Below are 27,468 nucleotides of genomic sequence, written 5' to 3'. Positions count from 1 at the left end.
CACATTCCTGTCACCAAGCATGCATTTCCATTCCTTTTCTGGGTGTATTTATATGCACATTGGTGTTGCTGGGGTTATTATCGTGTGTGTGCTGCATACATGTTTCATGTCCTGCATGTTCACAGCAGTCATGTGTGTGCATCAAGATTGCAGGTTCATGATTATGGGACGTGTCAGGCAACGCCTGTCACGATACACACACAGGGGAAGACAGATCCAAGTGCAGTTATTTATTAGGTTAATCCGTACTCACAACAGTCCAGGCAAAGGTCAAAAATCCAACAAGGCAATCCGAGGTACAAGACACAAACAAGAACTGGGTAAACACAGACATCAAGTGTGGTGACATATAACAAGGACTCCGTGACAGACACTAAACAGGCAGGGTATTTAAACACAGAAACTAACGATCATGATGGGGAACAGCTGGGTGCAATGAACAGTGATGAGAGCAGACAAGGATTGTGGGGAATGCAGTTCCTAATGTGACAGACACCGTGGGGGAAGGAGGACATCTAGTGGTGACCCAGGGAACTCAAACCAGACACTGACATAACCCCCCCCCTCTATGGAGCGGCTACCAGACGCTCCAAGACATGACAGACAAAACAAGAGTCCAGGCGGGAGGTGGACTGGTGGAGGATCAGGGGGAGGGATGGGGGGCCAGGTCCATGGAGGGAAACGGGGACAGGGAGTGACAGTTCATCTGGCGGCCAGGGCGGAGACGACCCCTCGGGCGGCCACGGCACAGGAACAGACACCGGCTCAGGAACAGACACCACCGGCTCAGGAACAGACACCACCGGCTCGGAGGCGGCCATCTTGTCTGAAGACACAGGCTCGGCAGACGTGCTGTGCTTCCTCCACGCATGCAGTACCGCCACTGCATAAAAGAGGAAGACCGCTCTCTTGGCCGTGGCAGGACTGATGGTGGGCGGCTCCGAGACGATCTCAGGGATGACAGCGGGCTGCTCGGAGGGGACGGCCTCCGGGACGACAGTGGGCTGCTCGGAGGGGACAGCCTCCGGGCCATTGGGAAGGCAGGAAGTCTTCCTCCTCCTCTGCCGTTTTCGATGCCGAGATGCAGGCTCTGGGCTGGACACCACTGGTCCAGAGTCGAAGAGGAGCCGAATTGGGGAATGGTGTCGGGGTCCATCTCGACCACCTCCTCCCCTGCGGCCTCCACGGGTTCCACGAAACCTGGCCAGACGGGTTCCCTCAAAAGAACCTCCATGGGAAGAGGTGTTGGCTGACCAGGCGCCTGCGGTGCCAGCGGAAAAGGGCTCAGTGGAGGCGACCGCCATGGTCTCCTCAGTCCTCCGAGCCCACAGCGCGAAGCACTCGAACAGTGTCATCCGAGGCTCTGACTCCCCAGATGACGGTTCTCGCCTCTGCTGTTTCTTCTCCCTCTTCATAGTGGGGGAAAGGATACGGGAACCCATACTGCTGGATCTTTTCTGACGGAGTCCTTCTGTCACGATACACACACAGGGGAAGACAGATCCATGTGCAGTTATTTATTAGGTTAATCCGTACTCACAACAGTCCAGGCAAAGGTCAAAAATCCAACAAGGCAATCTGAGGTACAAGACACAAACAAGAACTGGGTAAACATAGACATCAAGTGTGGTGACATATAACAAGGACTCCGTGACAGACACTAAACAGGCAGGGTATTTAAACACAGAAACTAACGATCATGATGGGGAACAGCTGGGTGCAATGAACAGTGGTGAGAGCAGACAAGGATTGTGGGGAATGCAGTTCCTAATGTGACAGACACCGTGGGGGAAGGAGGACATCTAGTGGTGACCCAGGGAACTCAAACCAGACACTGTGACACCGCCTCCCTGGGGCAACTGTCCTTCTCTGGCTTTCAGAACCTCACTGTGAGTGTATTGGGCAATCGGGGAGCTGTCCATGTCTCTCCCATAGGTGGATCTCGAACACGAGATGATGAAAGAGAACAATAGGTTACTGTCGTAACCCATTCTCTGAAACATCGAGTGGAGAGATCCACCAGCTTTGCCCCACTTGCCGCACGAGAAGCGAATATACTTACTGGAGAATAGCAGCGCTGCAGCCATTATATGCCCCTAGGTAAGGGGGCGGGGCCTTACCTGGCATTGGCTGCGCGCTTATTTATTTATTTATTTATTTGAAAAACAAAAGGGACAATACATATTAATGAACATTTTCACAAATGTAAATATGTCAGATTATAGCCTTAGGCTAATTTCCATCTGCAGACCCCCTGGCAGGTTGGTGTTACACACAAATTAATAAATACATACAGATACACTATATACAGACTATATACAGAGAGACAAGGACAAGAACAGTGATCACATTGTAACAATCGGCCTTATCGGTAGAGTTACATAAGCTAAAAAATGGGGTCAGATTAAACTGTGTGAGTTTTTTTAAGTGTTTTAAAAGATGAGACGACAACAGAAATAAAGTGAATAAATGAAGTGTATTTACAATTTCCACTAGGAACTTAAAACAACACAATACAACATAGAAGCCTTAGGCTGTTAAAAGCATAGTCCATTGGTTCCATACCATAAAACAGTCCTTAAGAGTCCTTGCGTGCTGTAAGTCCCAATGTGTAAGTGTCCACCGGTGTATATACAATCCAACTGTAGTGATAATCCAATGAAAAGTGATGTGGTTTGCTGGAATGGTAAGTCCTTAAAATAAACTCCTCAATCCAGCTTTGGTCCTCTTGACAGAGACCCTGTTTGTTTGCCATGCTGCTTCCTTTATGCTGGCTATTTCCTGTTTCCTGTCATGTGATTGGTCACATGACAGGCAGATCCATAATCATTTAAAGACATACACACATAAAACAGATAAGAGGAATAAAATGGACTAAAATGACTAAGACAACATGTAAACCTATTAAAACTCTAATATACATAAAACCATTATAATACATAGAGTGGTTAAAACATGTGTCATGTGTGACAGTGTCATAACATCATGTTAGAACAAACAATAACAACAAGAGTGGACAACAAAGAACATATAAAAAACAGGAAAGCATCAACTGTATTGCACAAACCACAATTTTGCAATTTTGCTTCTGTCTGTCTAGCCAGACTTGGTGCAATTGGATCCTTCTGCAGAGGTCAGGTACGGATGCCCTTCCCATAGGTAGATCTCTCCACTCGATGTTTCAGAGAACCGGGGTTACTACAGTAACCTAATGTTTGTCCGAGCTCAAAGCAGGGTTTGCGTGGGAACGCAAATATCTTTGTGAGGGAACGCAAAAGTTTTGAGTGGGAACGCAAATATCTTTGCGAGGGAACGCAAAAGTTTTGCGTGGGAACACAAATAACTTTGCGAGGGAACGCAAAAGTTTTGCGAGGGAACGCAAAGTTTCTCGGGGGAACGCAAAAGTTTTGCGAGGGCACGCAAAAGATTTGGAAACAATTTTTTTTCCCAACCTAAAAATATTTCCACCACCACGTCCCTTTAGAGGCTCCGTAGAAACGTGCTGCAAAAGTTCACAACACAACCAAATACAGAAACGCGCTGCAAATAACACAGACCACAACGGAAATGTTTCCAGGGGAACCAAAAAAAGTTACGAACCCGGCTGGGACGTGCTTACACCTCAAAAGTCTACTTTATTTTATTTTATTTCTTTTAACTTTTTTTGTTTTGTTTTTTTGTTGTTGTTGCAAAACATAGAGATTAATTTGTTTATGACATACAACTTGTATACAATATACAAAATGTATTAAAGGTCCCCTATTATGCAAAATTCACTTTTGCATGCTGTTTGGACATAAATGTGTGTTGCCAGTGTGTGTACACAACCAGCCAATAGTGATAAAAATCCACTCATCAAATCATCAGCAGTGTCTCCCAACGACCTGTTTTCAGAATGCTGTTTTAGTGACGTCACTAAGCACAGGCCCCGCCCACGAGTGTTGACAGACACTGCCGTTTCAACATAGACCCGCCCTGATCGAGTTCACAGCCATAGATGATGTGTGGCTGGATGTATTAATCCACATAGCTCTCTCTATTTACTCCCGAAATCTGAGGCAGCCGCTGAAGACGAGGTGGAATTATTTTGTTTTTAAAGAAAATGCTCCCTCAACTCTACCGGAATTCGTTTATGTACTTGCGCACTTCTTATAACTTACTGTGTTTACTCAGCTCTTACGGTGATTTTCTGAAGTAAAACTGATGCTTCATCTTTTGTGTGATGTACTTAACTTTAACTTTATTAAACTCATCAGTATATGTTTGATCATCATTCGGACCTGATCCGAAACAGCAGACTTGTAGGCTATTAATAATGGATTATGTATCCATTATTAATAGCCTACAAGTCTGCTGTTTCAAGCAGATGACAAATACGTTATAACCGTAATTAAACTACTAAACTATACCTGTTCCATCTCTATACAGCACTCTGACTCTGTAGGCATTATTGTCCGACTCGAAATGAACACCGTTACTGAGAGTTTCTGATATTATCATCATTCCGTGAGATGAAATTGTCCTGAGAGACTGAGCGTGAGCTCATGAAGCTCCGCCCCCTGTGCCGTCCAGCAGCAGCTTATTTGCATTTAAAGGGCACACACTAAAACAGCGCGTTTTTTTGAGCCCCAAAAAGTGACAATTTAAACATGCTGTAAAAAATGATCTGTTGGGTATTTTGAGCTAAAACATCACATACACACTCTGGGGACATCAGAGACTTATTTTACATCTTGTGAAAAGGGGCATAATACGGGACCTTTAAAGGGATACTTCAGGATTTAGCATTAAGCTTTGTATTAGTAGAAAACCTGTAGTATTTTCGAATTACCGTGCTTTCCACCCTCATATCCCCCTGAGAGGAGAGATTTATGTATTTTTTGTCTGGAAAAAATCCTCCGATGACACAAAAATCGTCATTTTGCGTCATCGGAGGATTTTCTGGCCAGAGGCTAAAGACTACAGCCAGTAGGAGGGGCTGTCCCGCATGTTTACAACCCGCCCATAGAGGGTGGGATCTCACTCACAGAATGTACACACAGTCAGCCGTCTTTCTTTGGAAGCTAAGCTAGCAGGCTCTTGTTCTGTGGAGAAAGCTGAGTAGTAGGAGAAAGCTGAGTAGTAGGGGTTACCATCCTCCTTTTCCCGGACTTGTCCGGCGGGCGAGATCGATCAAAATGTCCGGGATTCGGCTTTTGCTTTCTGCGGTCGCCATTCATTGTTTACATGCACACCTCTTGTTTCAATCTAACTGAATTCATTCCGATCGGTGAATCTGAATGTAGTGTTTACATGAACGCTAAACAAGTGATCGGTTGATGTGCGTTTTAACACTGCTAAGAAAATTCCCGCTCCTCCGTGAGAGATGCGAGACCGGCGCATCTCAGTCATGACGCCACCGGCCTCGCGCCGTTCTCCCGCGGCCATCAGCCTCGTCCTGCTCGCCACAGTAAACATAATGAATGGCGACTGTAGAACGCAAAAGCCGAATCCCGGACATTTTGGGCGATCCCGAAATCCCAGGCAGACTCGTCACAGAGACTCACTGGTAGCCTAACCTTGTTGTTTTCAAGTGCGCTCTCTTACCGGTAGGCGTGGCCTCCTAGGGCAGCAAAGCAAGTGCATTCTGGGAGTTGTTGTCTTTCATCCACATAAGCCAAAAATACATTTTCTGGCTTTTCTCAGTCTAGAAAGCTCCAAATTAAAAAAATTCTTCACATTTCTTCTACATAAATGACCTATTTTAAATACACATTCATCTTTCCAGAGGTGAAGTATCCCTTTAACAATATGTTCAATGTCATCAGAATATAAATGAGAAAAGAACAATGAGCTGAAAACTAAAATAAATAAAAAGATAGAGAAAAAGAACATGAGGCAAAGATATTAATCTATACATCAGTTACACTGTACAAATTTTTTCATATTATGTTTAAATTTTCATAAAGAAAAGTTTCATAAGAAATGTTAAGTAATGTAGGGTCCAAAGTTTTAAAGTTGAGACACAGATATATAACGCATATTTTAAAAGCTTTTTTGTAAAAAAATACTATATTTATTTGCAACCGTTATGTTAAAGGGATACTTCAGGATTTAGCATTAAGCTTTGTATTAGTAGAAAACCTGTAGTATTTTCGAATTACCATGCTTTCCACCCTCATATCCCCCTGAGACGAGGGATTTTTTGGCCAGAGGCTAAAGACTACAGCCAGTAGTAGGGGCTGTCCCGCATGTTTTCAGCCCGTCCATAGAGGGTGGGATCTCACTCACAGAATGTACACATACTGTCAGCCATCTTTTTTTGGAAGCTAAGCTAGCAGGCTCTTGTTCTGTGGAGAAAGCTGAATAGTAGGAGAAAGCTGAGTAGTAGGGGTTACCATACTCTTTTTCCCGGACATGTCCGGCCGTCGAGATCATCCAAAATGTCCGGGATTCGGCTTTTGCTTTCTGCAGTCGCCATTCATTGTTTACATGCACACCTTTTGTTTCAATCTACCTGAATTCATTCCGATTGGTGAATCTGAATGTAGTGTTTACATGAACGCTAAACAAGTGATCGGTTGATGTGCATTTTAACATTGCTAAGAAAATTCCCGCTCCTCTGTGAGAGATACGAGACCGGTGCGTCTCACAGGTACTCATCAGTAATCACGCCACCGGCCTCGCACCGTTCTCCCATGGCCCTCAGTCTCGTCCTGCTCGCCACAGTAAACATAATGAATGGCGACTGTAGAACACAAAAGCCGAATCCCGGACATTTTGGGCGATCTCGAAATCCCGGGCAGACTCGTCATGGAGACTCACTAGTAGCCTAGACTTGTTGTTTAACTACTGCGCTCTCTTAGCGGTAGGCGTGGCTTGGGAGTGGCCTCCTAGGGCAGCGAAGCAAGTGCATTCTGGGAGTTGTTGTCTTTCATCCACATAAGCCAAAAATACATTTTCTGGCTTTTCTCAGTCTAGAAAGCTCCAAATTCAAAAATAATTTCACATTTCTTCTACATAAATGACCCATTTTAAATAAAGCGTTGAGCTCTCTCGGTCACCGTAGAGACTCAAGAAGTGACAACATGTAGAATGCAACAGGACGTTTCTGAATGGTTAGTTGATGAATTTATGTTGCTATTGTGGAGTTAACTATCTTCAAGTCATTGATTAGCATATTCTGTCATGATAATCTATACAGTCGCTTGTGTGGGAACTGTTATAAGATGCATACAGAGTGACATGCCATTGCATTTGTGTTACGTACTGTATTGCATGTGAAAAGACGAATGCAACAGCTTGAGTATACTCACAAATGTGCTCTACTATAACAACTCTTCCTCTTCTCAACATGGACTGCGTGTTCCCGGGGGCGGAGTTTATGTAGATTTGAGGGTTAGTGATGTCACTAACCCGGGAGGAATGTCGTGTAGTTGTAGTCCTTAAAAAACTATTTCTTTAAAAGCAAATATCTTCCTTTGCTTTGAACTTTGAGCGTTGTAACTTTGCAGATGTTGTTTATGCTCAAACAGCAACATTACACACCAACTAAAGTTAGAAAAGTGAAATCATAATCAACCACCCCTTTAATGTTTGTTCTCGTCCATAGTGCTTTAAAATACAATAATCTGTTTAAAATTTAAATGAGTCGGATACATTGTGGACTGCACAAGATTGTGCATGTGATTCGTGTTGGTGATGGAGAGAAACTATGAATTTTACATTTATAACCTCAGTTAGCTTCTGTGCCTTGTCTTGTGTTAACGTTACTACCTGGAAGTTATCATCGTCTGTTTATTGGATTATCTCTGTTTATTTCCTGATTTCTATCAAAAACCACTTTACTGATCCTCAAGCCTGATCTTTCTGAATCCACACAAATCAGGCTGCTCAGGCCCTGCCCACGGCCACTGACTGACAGTCCTGCCTTACCATAGATTCCACCCTCAGCGAGTTGTACGCTATCCGCCATTTTCTCTGCGCTCTAGCAGCTGTAGTCATAATGTCTCGTAAGCAATCCAGGTGTTCTGTTGTTGGATGTAAGAGTGAACATAAGAGTCTTAATTTTCTCCCATCATCCGAGCCACTGAGGACGCAGTGAATTTGTTTTATTTTTGAAGGTAATGCGCAAAATATACCTAAATTCGTTTATGTCTGCACAGATTATTTCATTCCAGACTGCTCTGTGAACGAGGGTCAATACAAAGGGACAATACAAAACACAGGCTTTGGTAAAAAGTTGTTACTCAAGGATGGATCAGTAACTACTGGTCACGACAGTAATGAAAGGGAATAGCGTGCACTTTATTACAGTTCATATGAGTTGTTTTACGGATATAATGTTTACCAGTTTATTAAGCACCCCCCGAAAAGGCATAAAGTCTGTATATATTTGTTTACTGTTAGTTGTAACAAGTGGTTTTGTGTTATTCGCTGTGTATGTTGATGATAATACAAGGGAGAAAGAGAGTTTATTGATAAGACTTTAATGCGCACTTCTTGTACTGTGATATATTCAACTCTTACAGTGATTTTCTGGAGTGAAAACGGTCGCCTCATCTTTTGTGTGATGTACAATAAACTTCATTAAACTGACTAGCAATGTTTTGGCCACCATTTGGACAGGGTACACTACAACAGACTTGTAGTGGATAAAAGCAATGTGACAACATATGTTATAACTGTGATTAAACTAAACTATACCTCTTCTATCTCTATGCAGCATATATTCTCTGGCTCTGTAGGCATCATTGCCCGACACCGGTTCGAACTGAACTAGTACAGTTTCTGCCATTTCATTGTGTGAGATTGTCATGTTTTGTTGCCACCGGAGCACAAGCTTTTGAAGCTCCGCACACTTCTTGAATGGGGGCCAGGAGCAGCAGCTCATATGCATTTAAAGGGACACACACAAAAACGGTGTCTTTGCTCACCTCCAATAAAAGTGGAAATTTTAACATGCTATAAAAAATGATCTGTGGGGTATTTTGAGCTTCAACTTCACAACTTCTGGGGACATCAAAGACTTATTTTACATCTTGATAAAAGTAGCATAATAGGTGCCTTTAAAGAAATTTAAAAGTCTTATTTCTGTCTCTCACAGCTTTGCACTTGTCTGTCCACCGTGGAACAGCTTTCCTTGTCATTTTCCCTCTGCTTTTCAATATTGATTCTAATGCTGCCACAAGGATAGTTGCACAAACTTTCTCATACAAGTTTTCAGTTTCTTGATTTGAATCAATTGCTACCACTTACACTATTCCCAATATGCTATTTCAATTATACATCTTCTTCTTCCTTGTATTGACATTCTATCTGTCTCAATATCCACTGTAGTGATGAACCTATATCCTTGTTCCACACCCATCATTCAAACAAACCAGCTTATTTTCCTCTAATAGAGCCTCTACTACTTCCCATTAGCATTTTTTATGTACCTCCCTCCCCAAATTGTATTATGTGCATTTAAGTACCCGCACCATATTACTCTGACGTGCATTGCATCTTCAGCTTTTCACTTCGGAGCCGAGCATTTCATGTATGCTCCTGTCTGCAAGCAGTGTCTTCTGAACGAGCAAGCTCTTCAAGGAGAACCTCTCAATTTCATCGGTGTTGGTGTCATGGCACGGCAGTGAAGAGTAAGAGTTGCGCCTTCAACAAGTAATAAGAGTAATAAGAGTTGCGCCTTCAAGGAGAGTGAGTGGACACTACAGGCTGCAATTCCCTGTCAGTGTTGCTGCAATCTTTTCCCCTGTGTACTTCAGCTTCTGGATGGGATTGCTGGTCCTTAAAAAAATAAAAAAATAAAAATAATATGGGGAGCCTAGTGTTTCATTCAGGACTCCAGCGGAGGATCAGATGTCGATCGCTGCATCGGAGAGAGGGCTGTTATGCTCTGGAAATGAGGGTGATGCTGAGCTTCCCACTGTAATGGTGTGTGCTTATGCTGACTCAGATTCAGAGTTGACAGCCATGCTTTCCCGGGTCTTTTACCGGATGTGCATTGGAAAACTTGACAGTATGGAGCTATATTGGTGCCAAAAATATGGAATGCCAAAACTGCCAAAATCTGCATAAGTTTTCCTTCTCTCTGTGCGCAGACCACCTCCACCCTGCATTTGAGGCCAAGGCACTCTTAAAGGGATACTAGGGATGCACCGATCCGATACTCAGTATCGGTATCGGTCAGACGAGGCCGATCCAAATCTGATATTGTGCGTATACTATTCAGTGTTATTGTTAAGCCCCACAAAAGTCACAAAAACATTATAAAGCACCATAAGTTTTCGTGCACAATATTATAAGTGTTCTGAAGACATTATATAGTATGTGAGATAGAAATTAATATTTAAGTCGTTAAATTCAAGCTCACAAACGTTTCCCTCAGCTGCGGCTGTTAATCATTCTTCATTCAGCATTCAAACAGCGCGTCGCGTTCGGGTACGACAGTTAACACCATGAAACTCTCTCCAAGATGATTCAATGTTACTATTATTATACTTGATCTGTAGATAAAGGTCTATGGTTTTGCATAAAACAACTTTATCTTGCTGGACTTTATTGCTGTACCTTAATCATGTTACTTTCTACCGGGTGTCTGTTAGATCACAACACTGGAGTAAAGTCAGAGCACTATTTGTTCTTCACGCGCACAGTAACTGAAATTTAAAACTGTTAAAAGAGAATGCTGAATAGACTATTGCATAGATAGATACTGTATAATACACTACGCATCAATATGCATTTTCTTTGTGCTTTAACCCCCTGGGGTCGGCGGTATCGCCGGCGATACCAGCTCGCTTTTTTTTTTTATCAGTTCAAAAGAGATTAATTTTGCTCTGTTGACTTTGATATTACAAACACGTTTCATACATCAATCCATTCTGTGTATTATTTTTGTGTATACTCACAATAAAAACAAAGTGTTTTGCTTTTTGCCAAATAAAGAAAAATAAACACGAAGCGAGTTCTGCCTTCTCTCTGTCAGTGAAGTCCATTCTGAAACGCGTCCGAAAATGAACAATAACTCAGCGAATACTCAGTCAAACAGGCATATAGACACACAGGCATGAAGCTTGAATTCTCTTCTTTTAAATGAAGTAATTTATATAAAAAACAAATATTCTCAGTTCATGTAATCTGTAAGAAAAGAGCGAGATGTCAGTCGTTCTCATCTCATCGAATTATTTTTAATGTGACCCCGCCCACGGAGAGCGCGCGCTATTCAAATGCAAATGACTGAGGCAATCCACGCAAACCTGTGAACGCCCCCATATCAGCTCGAGAAAACACAAGTTTAATCAGATCATTGTAGCCTACTTGTTTACACCGTCTCGCAGCACTGTGAGGAATAATAATAATGGAAAATGTACCTCAGAAGTGCGGGTATTTCGAGGAGCAAGGATCTGATTGAGCTGAGGAATACTGTAGTAAGTTTTTTTTCCTTCTCAAGTGAATCGCGTTTCTGTTTGTGAATGAATGAACGGCAGAGATGCGCGCTGTTTACCACAGCTTGCAAAAAGACAGTTTAAACTTAAATCGCGTTTCTGTGTGTGAATGAATGATGATGTTTTATAGCAAACTGTATTGCTATACTGAGATGAGTAAAAATCGACTGAAATATGCTGAAATAAAATGTAGGCTATTTGTATAAGCAACGTATTAAACTGCAAATTAACATTTATATGCCCTAATATTTCATAAAAACAACGTTACAGTCAGGCGAAATATGAAAGACAACATTTTGTTGACTAGATTTGGGTACAGTTTTTACTGTAGAATATACTGCCACATCAAATAAGCTTTTGTTTAGCAATTTCTGCTCATATGTTATATACATATATATATATATATATATATATATATATATATATATATATATATATATATATAAAATACTATTTTTGTCAAAAATAAAGTCATCAACTAAGATGTTAGCTGTTCCAATGTTGGCTATATTCAAACTAATGAATACATAATAAAATGTAGGCCTATAATAATTTTTTTACAAAGAAAGAGTACACTTGAAATATTGTTGAAATTGTAATTATTGTTGTAATTGTAACCTTTTTAATAAAATAGCGAAAGATATTTACAAGATAGATGTAAGCAAAATCTTAAATGGTCAATATAAGTCTTCTTCTAAATATATATTTTGTCCTTGCATTGTGGCTCAGTCAGTGTCACACCTGAATGAATGGCTCATTATGCAGAGTGGGTGGGACATTGTATTCTCAGGTGTAAACCACTCCTCGTTCACGCCCCCCTCGCATATTGGCTTTCCAAACAAAACCTGTCTTACACAATTTAAATCAATGTATTGTTTTACGTGAACGATAAAGCAAGACTATTTTCACATAATTTTGAAGCCAGAACTCGAAGCGACAACATCCATTAGCCAAAAACACCTTAGACCCCAGAGGGTTAATGTTGAGGTTGAAAACCGCAACTTTTCAATACGGACTTCCACGACGCGCTGCATGCTGTGACTCGTGTTGCTTCAAGCGCATCATTCTGCGCTCGGGATGCGAATAAGCGCTTTGTGCCGCACTGTATTGAAGCCTTTCATATCATAATACAGTGACGCAATGAAAGATTATTAATAGCCCTTCTTGTTTTGTCCTATCTATCATATGTTGCTACCTCATTAAACAGCTGTGCTATACATTTAAAAAATGTCTCAATTTTATAGTAGGCTATAAATAAAATAATTGATATTTTTGATTTTTGTTATCTTGTTTTTCATGAATGTATTTTACAACAATACAATGCAATGTGTAACGTTTTACCAGATTTAGTGTTACACTTATTGTCTCAAATTTTTTCCCCACTAAACGTTTTTTTCACAAAACGTTCAGATTTTATACAATTATTGTGCACTCGTGATTTTTCTAGACTAAATTTTACTGCTGAATTATCCACTAATCTAGTTTATAATAGCATTTATGTCAGATTATGATCATATATTTTTTTGTTGTTGTTTTTCTTTATAATGAAGTTGTCTGTATTAAGTAGATTGTGTTTAACACACAAAATAGTGATTATCAGTTCAACACAGAGTTATAGAAATTCTACTTGATTAAAAAAAAACTGCGCTGGTATCGGCATCGGTCGATACTCAGAATTTTTGGTATCGGATCGATTCTGAAAAAATGGTATCGGTGCATCCCTAAGGGATACTCCACTTTTTTTGGAAATAGGCTCATTTTACAACTCCCCCAGAGTTAAACAGTTGAGTTTTACCATTTTCGAATCCATTCAGCCGAACTCCGGGTCTGGCGGTACCACTTTTAGCATAGCTTAGCATAGATCATTGAGTCGGACAAGACCATTAGCATCTCTCTTAAAAAAATGACCAAAGAGTTTCGATATTTTTCCTATTTAAAACTTGACTCTTCGTTAGTTACATCGTGTACTAAGACCAACGGAAAATGAAAAGTTGCGATTTTCTTGGCTGATATGGCTAGGAACTATACTCTCATTCCTGCGTAATAATCAAGAAACTTTGCTGCCGTACCATGAGTCCAGCAGGCATAATGATATGACGCAGCGCCTGAAAATAGTCCCCAGCTCAGTAACTTCCAACATGACCGGGACTAAGTTTGTCTAACCTATTAGACCTATTTTCAGGCGCTGCGTCATATCATTATGCCTGCCGCACTCAAATACTGGGGCTAAGTCACCCCAGTATTTCATATGCAGTAAATCCTTCGGGTTAGTCCATATGTATATCTCCACATAACTCCTTCGGGGAAGAACGTGGCTTCTGCAGCGTGCTCCTTCCTAATGGAAAGGGCACACTTTCCCAGTGTTATCCAATAGTTTCACCGTATAGGTTACCACGGAACAACAGTGACAGACACTCTCTGTGTAAGCCCTCTCCTATCATCCTTCCAGGCAAGAAGGGGCAGGAGGCTTTCACAGGGCATTAAAAAGGGGGCAGCAGCTGTGGTGATTTGGTAGGGATTCCTATTCGTCAGTCATGATGTAAGTCGAGAGTGACTGACTGATAGGGAACGTCTCATTTACGTATGGTAACCCTCGTTCCCTGAAGGAGGGAACAGAGACGTACGTTCCATCACCATAACTCCTGTACCCCGCTGCACGGCAGGATCAACTGCTTGGCTCCTCAGCGAAAACCTGAAGATGCAATGCACCTGCTACTCATTATGTACCCTCTCTGCGAGGCAGAGTAGCTGTTGCAAATCATTGCATGCCAATGTTCATTGGCTCGTTTAGTTACACTCAAAGTACATTGGCTCTCTGGCGAGATTCCTATTCGTCGGTCACAACGTACGTATCCGTTCCCTCCTTCAGGGAACGAGGTTTACCATACCTAACCGAGACATTTCCGTATTTTCCAAAATGCCACTTTATTTTCACTTTTTTCTATATATTTTTGATGACTGTGGTTGCTCATACCAACTTATTAACTTTATTATATTAACAAATTTGAAGGAACTCAGTGGTACTCAACTCTATCTACCTTTTTCTGCTCAGTCTAAACAATGCACGCTGCCCTGATGACGACTCCGGTTGCTTACTTCCGGTTCGTAGCGCTTGACCTGTACTAGCAGTGAGAGAATGAGTTCAAGCTCGTCATGTGCTGTTGTTGTTTGTTTTAACAATTCAAAGAAGATTTCAAACTTATTGTTCAATTGTCAAACTTATTGTTCTATTGTAACAATTCAGTTTATTGTTCAAACTGAATTGTTAAAACAACCAACAACAGCACATGACGAGCTTGAACTCATTCTTTCGCTGCTAGAACAGGTCAAGCGCTACGAACCGGAAGTAGGCAACCGGAGTCGTCGTTATGGCAGCGCGCATTGTTTAGAGCAGAATAAGGTGGATAGTTCTGGAATACCCCCAGCACTGCACAAGATGTCTTCCTAATCAAACACACTTGATTCAACCTATCAGCTAGTTAGTAAAGACTCCAAGACCTCAGATGGGTGTGTCAGATGAGAGAGACATCAAATATGTGCAGTGTTGGGGGTACTCCAGGACAAGGGTTGGGAATCAGTGTATTAACCAGTTTGTGACTACTATTTAATAGCCTTACCATGTACTGTTAGTCATCAGACTTAATGATATTCTTAAAATGTATGTATATGTTAAGAGGGACGGAACTTCCTTTTGGGTAATTAATATGCTTGGTTCAAATTCCTAAAAATTTGGGTTGCGGCTTCATGAACATGGGAAGATGTGGGTCCATGGCCAAACCAGTTGAGAACTGTTTTAGATCATGCAGGAGCCAAGGAGAAGACACACAGGCGCTCTATATTCTGACACCCCACTGCACGTGTCCTTCATCTTTGGTTAAACTAACCATTTAAGTTTGTAAATTTTTAATGTTCCCCCCTTTTTCAGTTTCAATGAATTTTTTAGTTCAAATAAAAATACAGTGCATAGTTCAGAAACAGTACCTTGCGTTAATGTGTAGGGCTAGCACCACCTAGCATCCAATCAGTGCTAATACCGGTATCATCGGTTTATTGCGGTAAGTCTATCTCAAACAAACTTAAATGACAGTTCAGCTATGGGATTGTGTCAAATGTTGAACCTCTGACACTCTTACAAAGGGTTCCAAATGTAAATTTCCACTTTATATTCATGAATATATATGAGGTCAGATTGTTGTTGAAGGCACACATTATTTGGTTGCCACTTATTTATATGATTACTTTTTTCTTTTCCAGGTGAGTGTATTTGGGTTTGGAGCAGATGAAAATGGAAACTGGCATCATTACTTTGAACAAAATAAGCATCATCGTAACGCTGGCAATCACGGAGGAAGCTATGAATATCGTATTGCACTTAAGCTTCATGAGAAAAAAGGAATACAGTTGTATAAAGGATGGTGACATTGCAGTAAATTTCACATTTATTAAGTATTCTTAATATTATGCATGGTCAAGACATTTTTTTAAGGTCATCATGAACAAAACAAAGGCTATGTACAGGCAGCATGCTCAGTACTCAGTACCACCTAAAACATATGGTGTTCTTCTCAAATAAATATACAAACACATCCAGAGTCATGTTCTAACATAAGAATTGCTCTCATTACCAGATGGCATACAAGCAATTCTGAGTAGTTAACAACAAGGAACAGATATGTAACAGCTATTATTACCAATGGAGGGAAAAATTATGAGGAATATGTGTTATGTTATAGTAGGTCTTTGTTAAATGAGATGGGTATGAAGATTAGAACATAATCTGCTGTTAACTTTTTGTGGATTATTTGGACCATTAAATGCCATCAAGTAAGTGTATGAGGCATTTGTCACATTACTGGGTTTTCAATTGAATGTTGGATGTATGGGTGCCAGTCTATTAGTGCGAACCAGCTGAGGAATACATAGAAGTAAAAAATGGCTGGTAGTAGAAGGACAATCTTATTTTTCTAAAGGAGGGATCCAAATGTCTGTACTGTGGCTATTACATAATGTGAATTAACATGGTATAATCCATTATACTACTGAAATATTTGGTTCTGACTTAGTGAAAGAGAAAACCCAATCACAGTAAGCAGTCATTTTCTTTATACGTACAGTACAATTTACAGTACATTTATTACATCCACAACTTGTTATTAAACATCATTATGCATTTACATGCATTTACATACAGGCTTAATGTATTTAAACCACTCTTTGTCAGCCTTATCTTGCTAAAGTCTTGTATCTTAACACTGCAACTGTGTGTACTGATCTCTTCTTGCTTTTCTTTGGTCTCTACCATTTGTCTGCAGTTTCTGGATGTCCCTACAGTGGGGAAAATAATTATTTGATCCCCTGTTGATTTTGTAAGTTTGCCCACTTACAAAGAAATGAAGGCTCTATAATTTTTATGGGAGGTTTATTTTAATGGATTGGGGTCAAAGTCAGCATTTCTCTCCCTCCAAACATTGCGATTTGAGTTGATACCAAAGAGCTCAATTTTGGTCTCTGAATCATAAGATGTTTATTGGCAAACTTCAGACGGGCCTGTACATGTGCCTTCTTGAGCAGGGTTCGTTCTCTAAATCACATGTACGCACATTTGAAAAATTATCGTAAGATCAAATGTAGGACGGTTTCTACGCAACATTTTATAAATGAGGCCCCCTGACAGACAGCTTCCACAACCAATGAAAAAGACATTTCTTCACACCCATCATTCCAACCTGCAAATTCTCACACTTGTATGACTCAGATACTTCATACAAGTGTCATTAAATCTGAATGAAATCTGAATACAAATCATTAAATCTGAATGGCTTACCATCACAAAAACAGACATATTCATACACTGTGTGAAAATGAATTTGTGCACAACATTTTGTGGAAATCGGATACAAGTTTGTGCGACTTTACAATTTGATAATAACTCTGGAACCATGCATGATAGTATCAAAATTCTAGTTTATTCTGAATTGTTGCCTTTTTCCTCAATTTTATGTTTTTCTATTTTTTTTCAAATACCTCCTTGGACATTTGTCAGATCTGCACTAAGCTTTGCATACATTGTCTCTAGACCATGTTGGCAAAAGTTATGAACTTTTTTTGATCCATTTAACCATTTGACATCCATGTGCCATTTGTTAGGTGTTGCATCATAAGATACATTTTTGGATTGGAGATACAATTGGATTTTATTTATTTATTTTCATTAGAAAAGCAAGACATAAACCAACACATACCAATATAACCAACATAATACACACAGGAAATAAAATGGTGCTGTATATGAAAAGGGTCAACATCAAGACTATAAATGAATAGTCTCTATAAATGAGCAATAAATGGTTAAGGCAGAATGGATTTAGTTCCATAGCTAAATACCAATATGTACGAGGCTATTTGCATTCAAAAACAATTTACATTTTTTTCTTTAGTAAAATGTAATCCAATTTAGTAATTGTAAATTTAGTGCCTGTAAATGGAAAAAAGTCCTTAAAGTCCAATGTAGCTTCAAACTTATTGCCATCATAAAAACAAAACAAAAAAATAGTGTAGCCAATGTGTAGCCTTGTTTTTTACACACTCTTTAACAGATTGACAAAATGATGGGAACATTTTCAGAGACTTTTGATTTAATATCTCTTATTTTGAGACAAGGAATGCTTTTTTATTCAATACAACAGTGCATAGGCCTACATAAAGAACTTTTCAAAGAAAACTAAAGACATTTTTAGATCTGTTGTCAGACCAAAAATGCATTTACATAAACACAGAACGAAATCAAATTATCAGCAAACTTAAAGGGTTAGCTTACCCAAAAATGTAAATTCTGTCATCATTTACTCACCCTCATGTCGTTCCAAACCCGCAAGACTTTCATTCATCTTCGGAACACAAATGAAGATATTTTTTAATGAAATTTTTGTCCCTCCATTGACAGCTACTTAACTAGCACTTTTATGCTTCAAAAAGTTCATAAAAAGATTGTAAAAAAATAATAATATAAATTGAGTGGTTTAGTCCAAATTTTCTGAAGAGACACGATCACTTTAGACGCTGAACAGATTGAATATAGGCTTTTATTTACATATAAACATTCATCAATGCACACATAAGTTATGGTAAACGGAAGCTCAAGCATGTCGCTTGATGTGCAAGAACCAATGAGGTTCACTCTCGTGTGTTACACAGCACATTTGAGCTTCCGCAAGAGGTTTGTTCTCGCGCATCAAGCAGGTTTGGTTGAATAAAATCTAGTCTCTTCAGAAAATTTTAACTAAACCGCACAATTCATATGGATTAGTTTTACAATCTCTTTATGTACTTTCTGAAGCGTCAAAGAGGTAGTTGCGTAGCTGTGAATGGAGGGACAGAAAACGTTCAGATTTCATTCAAATATCTTCATTTGTGTTCCGAAGATAAACGAAAGTCTTACGGGTTTGGAACAACATGAGGGTGAGTAAATGATGACGGAATATGAATTTTTTGGGTGAATTATCCTTTAAAAAATAAGACTGACCAAATAATTAGATTAGTGCTCAATATATTAGATACTTGTTGATATAAATCACAATCTACTGAAAATCAGCCTTTAAAAGTCCTGTTCTAGCTTCAGCTCTAAACTGCAAAATATCAGACTTTTAATATTTCTGCCTTGTTTTCCAGAAAATCTAAACATCTTTAGGACAAGATATATTTACCTGTTTAGGAAAAAAGTTTAAGATTGTAAAATTGTTGTGAAACAATTGCACTGTTGTTTTGCTTAAGTTAAAAAGTTGACAGAAATTCTGCCAGTGACAAAAGACAAATTACACTCACCATCCAATATAGATTTTCTGAAAATTAGTCTTCAGTTTTACACAATTTTGCTTATCAGGAAAATATATCTTGTTATATGAATGTGTATGTTCTTAGGTACTCCCAAAGAATGATTTTTAGCAGTGCGACTACAGCAAATATTTCCTGACAGTCTTAGGCCAATAAGTGCTGATGATTAACGTGCGAGTTCAAAAGTTTGGTTTGTGTTTCTTGACTTCAACCATCAGATGATGGAGGTTTATGAGCTCAGAGCGCACCGCCAGACTGCGGAATGTTGGCTGGGAGAGGACCTTATGGAAACCATGATAGTACTGGATGAGCTGGGTCAGTGCTCCCTAGTGAATACAACCAGACAAGAATTCATAACATTTAAATGCATAAAATAAATAACTTAATTGGGACACAAACCATCACAAGATTTGTCTCATAAGGTTGTACCTGAATTATGCTGGTTCCGTTTTTAAAGTTGGTGAAGGAACGCATCACATCCTGACTCAGGGCCTCCACAGACTGCTTCCATGTGCTGGAGAAACCCCGCACCAACTGAGTGATCCGAGCTGAAAAACAGATATAGGCAGACAAATTCTTAAAAAGATGCAGATTCCTGGGATTCACCCAGACCTCTGTGGGTGTTTCTAGGAGCATCCTTTGATGGAAACATTGTAATATGATTAAGAAGTTTGGGGACAGGATGATTTTTAAGTTTTTAAAATAAGTCTGTTCACCAACGCAGCATTCATTTGATCAAAAATACAGTAAAAACATGAATACTGTGAAATATTAATTTCATTTAAAATAATTTCTTGCTATTTAAATTAAGTATTTTTTTGTGATGATAAAGCTGAGTTTTCAGCAGCCATTACTGCAGTCTTTAGTGTCACATGGTCCTTCAGAAATCATTCTATTATGCAGATTTGCTTTGAAACCTTTATTCTAACTGTATTAGTTGTTGTGCTGCTTAAACTGTGGAAGTGTGGACATGTTTTTTCCCCCAGGACTTTTCTAATGAACAGCATTTATTTGAAACAGAAATCTTTGGTAACATTATAATGTATTTAATGCAAGTATTTGCTGTCATTCTTTATTTAAATGTGAATTTAATTTAATTCACCTTAGCTAAATAATTAATCCTAGCTAAAAGTATTAAAGGGATACTTCTCCCCAAAATTTTGTCACCACTTACCCTCAAGATGTTCCAAACCTGTATGATTTTCTCTCTTCAGTTGTACACAAAAGAAGATTTTTCAAAGAATGTTGGTAATCAGACAGTAGACGATAGTAGGAAGTCAATGGCTACAATTTCAATGGCTATGTTGCTGCAATTAGCTGTGTTTCTATGCTTGTCCTCCTCCCTCTTTTCAAAGGCTTCGTCTCCATAATGGTTGCTCTTAAAGTGTAACACAGCTCAAAGGCAAAGTAAAATAATTCTCTGTAGCAAAGAGGATGTCATCTGCAGGTGCCAAGCGTCCTTTTGCGTTAAACTCTGCATTGCGTTGTGTTGTCAACAAGGGCAACAGGCACAGCCATCAAATGCAATGTCACATACACTGTTCTTTGAGTTGAGCTGTCAAGCTACTGGCGGCTATATGGCAAGGCATCTGTACTTGCCTTTTTTTGTGACCTACGTGTTTTCCTGCAAGGACAGGGAATAAGAAATTCTGGCCCCATTTTGACAACACAGTGTAGATAAATAAATTTGTAGTAGACGATTGTGTTCAATATCTTTAGGGAGACAAAATCACCTTCGATAACAAAAATCTACATGCTACCTGACAGTTCCAATAATAATAATTAAATAAAACTAAATCAGATCTAGTAAAGGAACTATATTTCAAGGGAAAGACAGGTTACAATTGAGAAGAATAAATTTAAGGCAGAATTTGCTGCGATTTGTCGGAGCACTGAAGCCACAAGACAGGGTAGCAATATATGCACTATACTGTACCATGAAAATCAGAATGAACCATTGACAATCAGAACAATCAGTCTGATTAACAACATTCTTTAAAATATCTTCTTTTGTGTACAACAGGAAAAAGGAACTCACAGGTTTGGAACAACATGAGCGTGAGTAAGTGATGACAGTATTTTCATTTTTGGGAGACAACATTAAATAGCATTTGAAAAGAAAACATACACCAGATACAAGTCAAACTAGACAAAAAAAAAAAAAAAATTATACTTAAGAGTAAAAAACATTTGTATTTTGCAAATATATGTAAAAAAATAAAAAAAAATAAAGGGGGCAATTGTGTTTAATGATGATGGCGATGCAGATATTACACACCTTAGCTTTAAAAAAAAAAGATCTGGCCCTTTTGGGTCTGATGCAGTAAACTTAGTTTTAACAAAAGTTTTAACTCAGTTAAACTGATAGATAATTGATAGATCTTTCAAAACTAGTCCCCTTTCGAATAGGAACTCTACACTGCGTCTTGGATGGATGCTATGGGGACACCATCAGCACATGTGAAAGCACTCCAATCTGATTGGTTGGCGAAAGTCCATGATGTCATTAGTGGGAGCGCCCGGAAGTATAAGAGGGCATCGTAGCACACGTCAGCAGCTTTTTTGTTTTTAGGAGCTGTTTGTTTTGTTAGCGTGTGGTGAAGGCAGGATCATGGAAAATTCTAGCAAACATTTTAGGAAGTTTGTGCCTCCGTAACCCAGGTGTTTGACAACTGAGGACACACACAACCTTGTGCCTTTACTGCTTGGGAGAGGAACATGCGCATTCAGTGCTTGAGGGTTCGGAATGCACCCATTGCGATAAATTCACAATGAAAAAGCTTTGTTCACATTTTTCCCTATTCTTAAGGGATGTGGGAAAAGTGTCTGCGCTCTATGGCTCAGGCCCCGCTGTTGTCGGAGCAAAGCGGAGGCTTCAGTAGTGGGGATAGCAGGTCGATCTCTGGTGCGCTGTCTAGCCAGGATTTGCTGTCTCTCGACATCCAGTCAAGAGGAAGCGGATGTGGTTAAAGAAGGTGAGGAAAGTGTGTGTATGGATTCTTCTCAACTTGCTAGCCCAGCATATGGGGAATTGCTGGACCTCATGGCCCGTGCCACAGCCAGAGTGGATCTGGCTTGGGGGCGCAAATGGTAGGCTGGATAAGTGCTTCCTGTTAGGCCATGGTCTCCCATCCCCCATGAGTCTTCCATTCCTTCCCACCTCCACGCTGAAGTGGAGAAATTGTGGAAGAAGCCATATTCTGCCCAGATATAACCGTTTCATCATTCAATGGTAAATGATGACAATTTGTAGATTGAAAGCCTCATGATTGTATTGTTGCACACAGTGTTTCTCCTGTTTGTCAGTGCTGTTTCACTAGTTTAAATCAGAGACATTTGTGTTCTTTGCTGAATTCAAACGCTTCTCACTGGATCTCACAGCGCTGTTTAGTGGTCGAGTGACTGAGACCAATCAGCGAGTACACGCATCTGCTCTAGTAAGCTTGTGCTGCCCTGCCGTTTCAACTTTGGGTCGAGCAGATAAAGGATTCATGAGGCAGGCATCCCCGCGGCATGGTGGAGTGGGTATTTTGTTCCCCATAGCGTCCACCCAAGACACAGCTTAGAGTTCCTATTCTAAAGGGAACATCTCAGGTTACTACATTAAATGTGGCTCCATCACTGCAACTTCCCAAACATACACACACAAGCTGGATGTAGGCTTTATTAGTTTATTGTCAAATAGGCTACAGCGCTTTACAGCCGTTACATATCACATAATTGATTGGTCCTGGTTAACTACTTCCCTAAAACGCTCCCACATGGTATTTTTCTTTCCTTCGTTTTTGTTTAGTTTGTAATTCTCCTTTTTGGAATTTCTCTAGGATCTGTTTTGCTTTCATTGGATGGACAAAAATGATGAGAGAATCTAAAAAATATCTTAATTTGTGTTCCGAAGATGAATGAAGGACTTAGAACAACATAAGAGTGAGTAAATGATGAAGGAATTTTTGGGTGATGAATAAACCGCATGATAAAAGAAAAATAACAGTGAACAGTTTCACCTTAACAGTGAAAACAAAGCAGCTCCAGCACTGACCTTCATCATTTTTGAGTTTGTCAAGTTGCCCTTTCTCTATTAGTCCCTCGCTCTCCTTCACAAATGCAATCATCCCTCCAAACGGAGATGAAAGAATCTCCTCTATAAACTCCTATAAAATTACATATCAACAAACAATGGTTACTTACATGACAATAAGAAAAGCAATGTCCTACTACAAGACAGCTGTCAGTCTGAACCGGTACTTAGTATGCCAGAATGTACCTGTGTTCTAGCCAGTAGGAGCTGCTGAAAGCCCTCAACCTCTTTACTGTCATCAGCTGCTCTCTCCTTTATAACACACACAAAACATATCATCATGATGCATTCTGATACAGTCTTAACAGTTAATAAATAGACTACGGTGTGCAGTATTTCAGATAAATGTATTTAAAATATGTAGGCTATTTGAAACACAAAATGCTTTTTTGTAATTTAAAGCCTTTGAAAGAAATCAAATGTATTTTGCATTTAAATACATTTAAGTTGACTATTTTTGTATTTTCAAAATACATAATATACTTTGTGCAAGTCACACTCTTTATTAGGCTGCTGATTTCCTGTACCAACTAGTTAGCCAGTAAGTCTTGATAGTTAATTGGTTTATGGTTATCAACTGCTTGCTAGGACTGGGTGATACGACGATATATAACGTGGAATTGATTTAACTTTTTTTTTATATCGTTTATATATCGCGTAAGCATATCCATGCAGCTTTTAGTGGGCAGGAGTTATTGACACATTAGAGCAATAAAGAAACATGGACGAATGAGTAATAAAGAGTGGGGCGTGCTTGATGTTAAAAAGAGCTATTACAAGTGCAATACTGCACAAAAGAGAACTCATATTTAGTATTCACACACTGACAGGCAGCTTTCTGTGCACAGGTAAATGGTCAAATGCGCACAAAAATATGTCAAAATCTGAGTATACGCATAAACACAGGCGGTTTATGTTTTGAGTGAAGGTAAACTGATGGGAGAATTTGATATGTATCAATATATTTGGTCCGTGCATAAGCTCTTAAAGTGACTAATATTTTGCTGCTGTCTGTGTCCTTAATCAAACAACAAAAGAAAAAGAAATTCACTCACTGCACTTGACGGAATAACTTTTGTAGCTTTAATAAATATTACTGTGTATTTAATTCATACAGTGAAGACTATGCAGTGTTTTATTTTACTTTATTCAATTTCTGCATTATTTCTTATTTCTGTTAGGTAGACCTACCTGAAAAACTTAGCACTCTTTATTTAATTTGTCTCTTTGTTCTACTGTATTTATTTGCCCTATTGCTTTCATTTTATTTTATTAGTAAAGGTTTACTTGTCTTCAATAATTACTTGAGAACTTTTTACTTGCATTAATACTTATTATTAGATTTTGCTGTGCTATCGAAACTGGCATTGAGAATAGTGTAATTTCACCTGTATCACTTGGTATCGTAACAACCTTATTTCCAGCCAAAACAAAACAAAACAAAACAAAACATAATATATATTGTCATTGTGAAAATTACTCATATTGTGATATAAGATTTTGGTCATCTAGGCCATTCCTATTCTTTGCTAGATAGCAGGAAATGTTCCCAGTTTTACACGTGATTTAGTGGCATTACATCCAAAAGAGTGGACTTGGATGAAGATTACGAAGGGTTAGGGTTCCATCTGGGACAGGGCCTAAAATAACTTTTCACCACAAGTAATGGGCTGCAGTGTTACCTGGTCAGATATAAATATAGAAGTGGTACCCAGATGACAACTTGAAACCGTCTTTTTTTTAAATTTGGAGCAGTTGTACACGCAGTTGGAGCAGTTTCTAAGCAGTTGTACACACCAAAATGTTTTTTGCATTCAGAATAGGTCCAGACAGATTTCAGCCTAATAGTGATACTTCACTGAATGGTCAATTTCACATGTATTCTGTGTATTTCAAAATACAAAATACTGAATGTGTATTTAAATAAATAAAAAAAATTCCAGAGTATTTGGTATTTCATTTTGATCCATTTCAACTGAGGTATTTTGTATTATATTTTGAAAACATGTATTTATGCCCATTTCTGGCAGCGTGGTATATGAGTAACCTCACCATGAGCACATTGAGCATCATGTCATAGTTGTTGATGAGGAAGATGAGCTGGTCTCGTCTAGAAGGAAACTCGGCCGCCATTTTCAGCACAAAATTCTCCACCTCAATCTGGAAATCATATCCATGTCAGGTTTCAATATAAGCCACTTCACCTTTCGAGAACACAGAGGGGTTTCTGTTCTGCTTACCTGCAGCTGTCCAAGTAGCGCGTTAGTCCTCTCATTGGGAAAGGTTTGATTTATGCTGACAATAGCAGAGGAGAATTCAGCATACCGGCGTGTAATCTACACAAACAAGAAGCAAAAACAGATGATTTATGCCACATACATGTAAATGTGCATTCATATCACACTGTATGGAAATAACACAGCACATGTAAGTATCTAAAAATAAAAGTTTTTCTTTAAAATTGAGCATTGTTTTTAGGACGGATTTGTTGAATCAGGTGAATCATACATTTTTCCCTCTTTAATTGAATATTTTATCTTCATACACGGAATGTAAAAGTATAGTTTTGTTACAGTTTTTACTGAGATGTATCTCATATGTTCAAATATCAATACATTTAATGCATGTTTGGTAGGAATAAAAATAAAACTCTTTAAATGGAACAATTGTTATTTCATTTTCAAATCTAAAGACAACATGAGCATAAATGAGCATAATCTTTTAATAATAATTGACGATTGGCTGAGGTCTAGTTGTGAACATACAAAATGTTTGCACTACCAGAAAACCTTTTTTTTGGGTGTGGTATTTCGGCATGTGTTTGTGTATGAGGCTTCATACATAGTGTGGTCTGGTGTCCAGTACACCCAGTTTCTGAGGGTCGGTGTTTCGAATGCTCTGGATGTTCATCTCCAAAATGAGCTCAAATCTTGGCCACAACAATTCTAGCACAGCCTCCCAGTACCTGCACAATACAAATACAAAAACAAAAGCCATTTATAAAGATAAATCAACCACAGAAACACACAAGTGTCATGAAACTGGCAGGTAATGCAGAGGAGCTTGTATGTGGGTGATCTGAGATCTAATTTCCAGATCCCACCACCTTGTTTCTCCGCATAAATAAAGTAGTGATGAAATGGAAGAAGTGACAGATTTTTTCTTCTGTATTGTGACGTACTGTCTATCAGAGTGAAACAGATTATCAAAAAAGAAAAAAAAGTTGTTGACTGGATTTTAATAGTGGATGTAGCAGTTTATTACCTGTTGCTATAACTTCATTGAACAGCGTTTATTTTGTTATAAACTCTGACGCTAAAGGGAACTTTTTGTGTCTGTATAGTGAAAATATAGTGACTAAAAGCCTGCAAAAGTCTTGGACATGCAATATTTATAGGACACATTGAATATTGTTCAACACGTTGAACATTCTCTTGTCTCCTCACCAGTATAACAGAGCATTACGTTTTGTTTTGCTAATGTTGGAGGCTCTTCCTAGAGAAGTGGCTATGATGGCGATGGCATGCAAAGTGATAGAATATAATTTAAGAATTATAACCCACCTAATTCCCACTGTTGCCTTTGGGTTGCTTAGTTGGGGTTTAAAAGACACTTAATATTCAGTAATATTATAAATTTGGCTACAATGAGACTATTGGATGAGAACAAAAACTTGAACTGAATTGAGCTGGATGATGACACCACTGTTTTCTGCAGAGCTGCTGGAATATATATTGTAGTTTGCAATATTGACACGGTTATATAAATAAAGGTGATTTGAAGTTAAAAAATAAGATCAAATATAGATGCATGCAGCAATTAAAGGGGCCAAGCAACACAGAGGCAGAATGAGGAGCTAAAAATCAAGGCAGTGATCATCAGACAACTACAAAAAGTAAAGACATTGTAGCCCATAAATACAATCACTTGTAATGTGACACAATTGGTTATTAGTTTTGAACAATAGGTGACACTCACATCAGATTGATTTGATGTGGTCAGTGTTGGGTGACAATTACACAAAGTTTTGTGTCAATATGTTAACCCTCTGAGGTCGGCAAACGCGCCGGCGCGTTTTGCTGGATTTTCTCCACATTGTAGCACTATAAACTTAAATTACTCCGTCATTTA

The 27,468-nt window shown here is 39.1% G+C and overlaps 2 protein-coding genes across 2 annotated transcripts in view; one reads left to right on the top strand and one right to left on the bottom strand.

Moving 5' to 3' along the window:
- st3gal1l3 (ST3 beta-galactoside alpha-2,3-sialyltransferase 1, like 3) overlaps positions 1-15,848 on the top strand; it is a gene marked incomplete at both ends in the record, with an annotated part of 81,825 nt that extends 65,977 nt beyond the window's left edge. The window contains one exon of the mRNA XM_084130215.1: positions 15,684-15,848. Within this exon, the coding sequence (XP_083986341.1) occupies positions 15,684-15,848 (165 nt within the window). The remainder of the gene's footprint in view (positions 1-15,683) is intronic.
- A 1,768-nt stretch (positions 15,849-17,616) lies between these two features.
- The window catches only part of vps52 (VPS52 subunit of GARP complex), a 35,544-nt gene continuing 25,692 nt past the window's right edge, over positions 17,617-27,468 (bottom strand). The window contains exons 14-20 of the mRNA XM_084130213.1: positions 26,179-26,302; positions 25,578-25,673; positions 25,390-25,497; positions 23,524-23,589; positions 23,299-23,410; positions 19,689-19,807; positions 17,617-19,585 (exon numbers count right to left, since the gene is read on the bottom strand). Of these exons, the coding sequence (XP_083986339.1) occupies positions 19,439-19,585; positions 19,689-19,807; positions 23,299-23,410; positions 23,524-23,589; positions 25,390-25,497; positions 25,578-25,673; positions 26,179-26,302 (772 nt within the window). The 3' untranslated portion in view covers positions 17,617-19,438. The remainder of the gene's footprint in view (positions 19,586-19,688; positions 19,808-23,298; positions 23,411-23,523; positions 23,590-25,389; positions 25,498-25,577; positions 25,674-26,178; positions 26,303-27,468) is intronic.

Source organism: Abramis brama, assembly GCF_963993115.1.
Source record: "Abramis brama genome assembly, chromosome: 12".
In the NCBI taxonomy this organism is placed as follows: Eukaryota; Metazoa; Chordata; class Actinopteri; order Cypriniformes; family Leuciscidae; genus Abramis; species Abramis brama.
The sequence above is the reverse complement of the archived record's forward strand: the minus strand, read 5'-3'. Positions and strand labels throughout refer to the sequence as shown.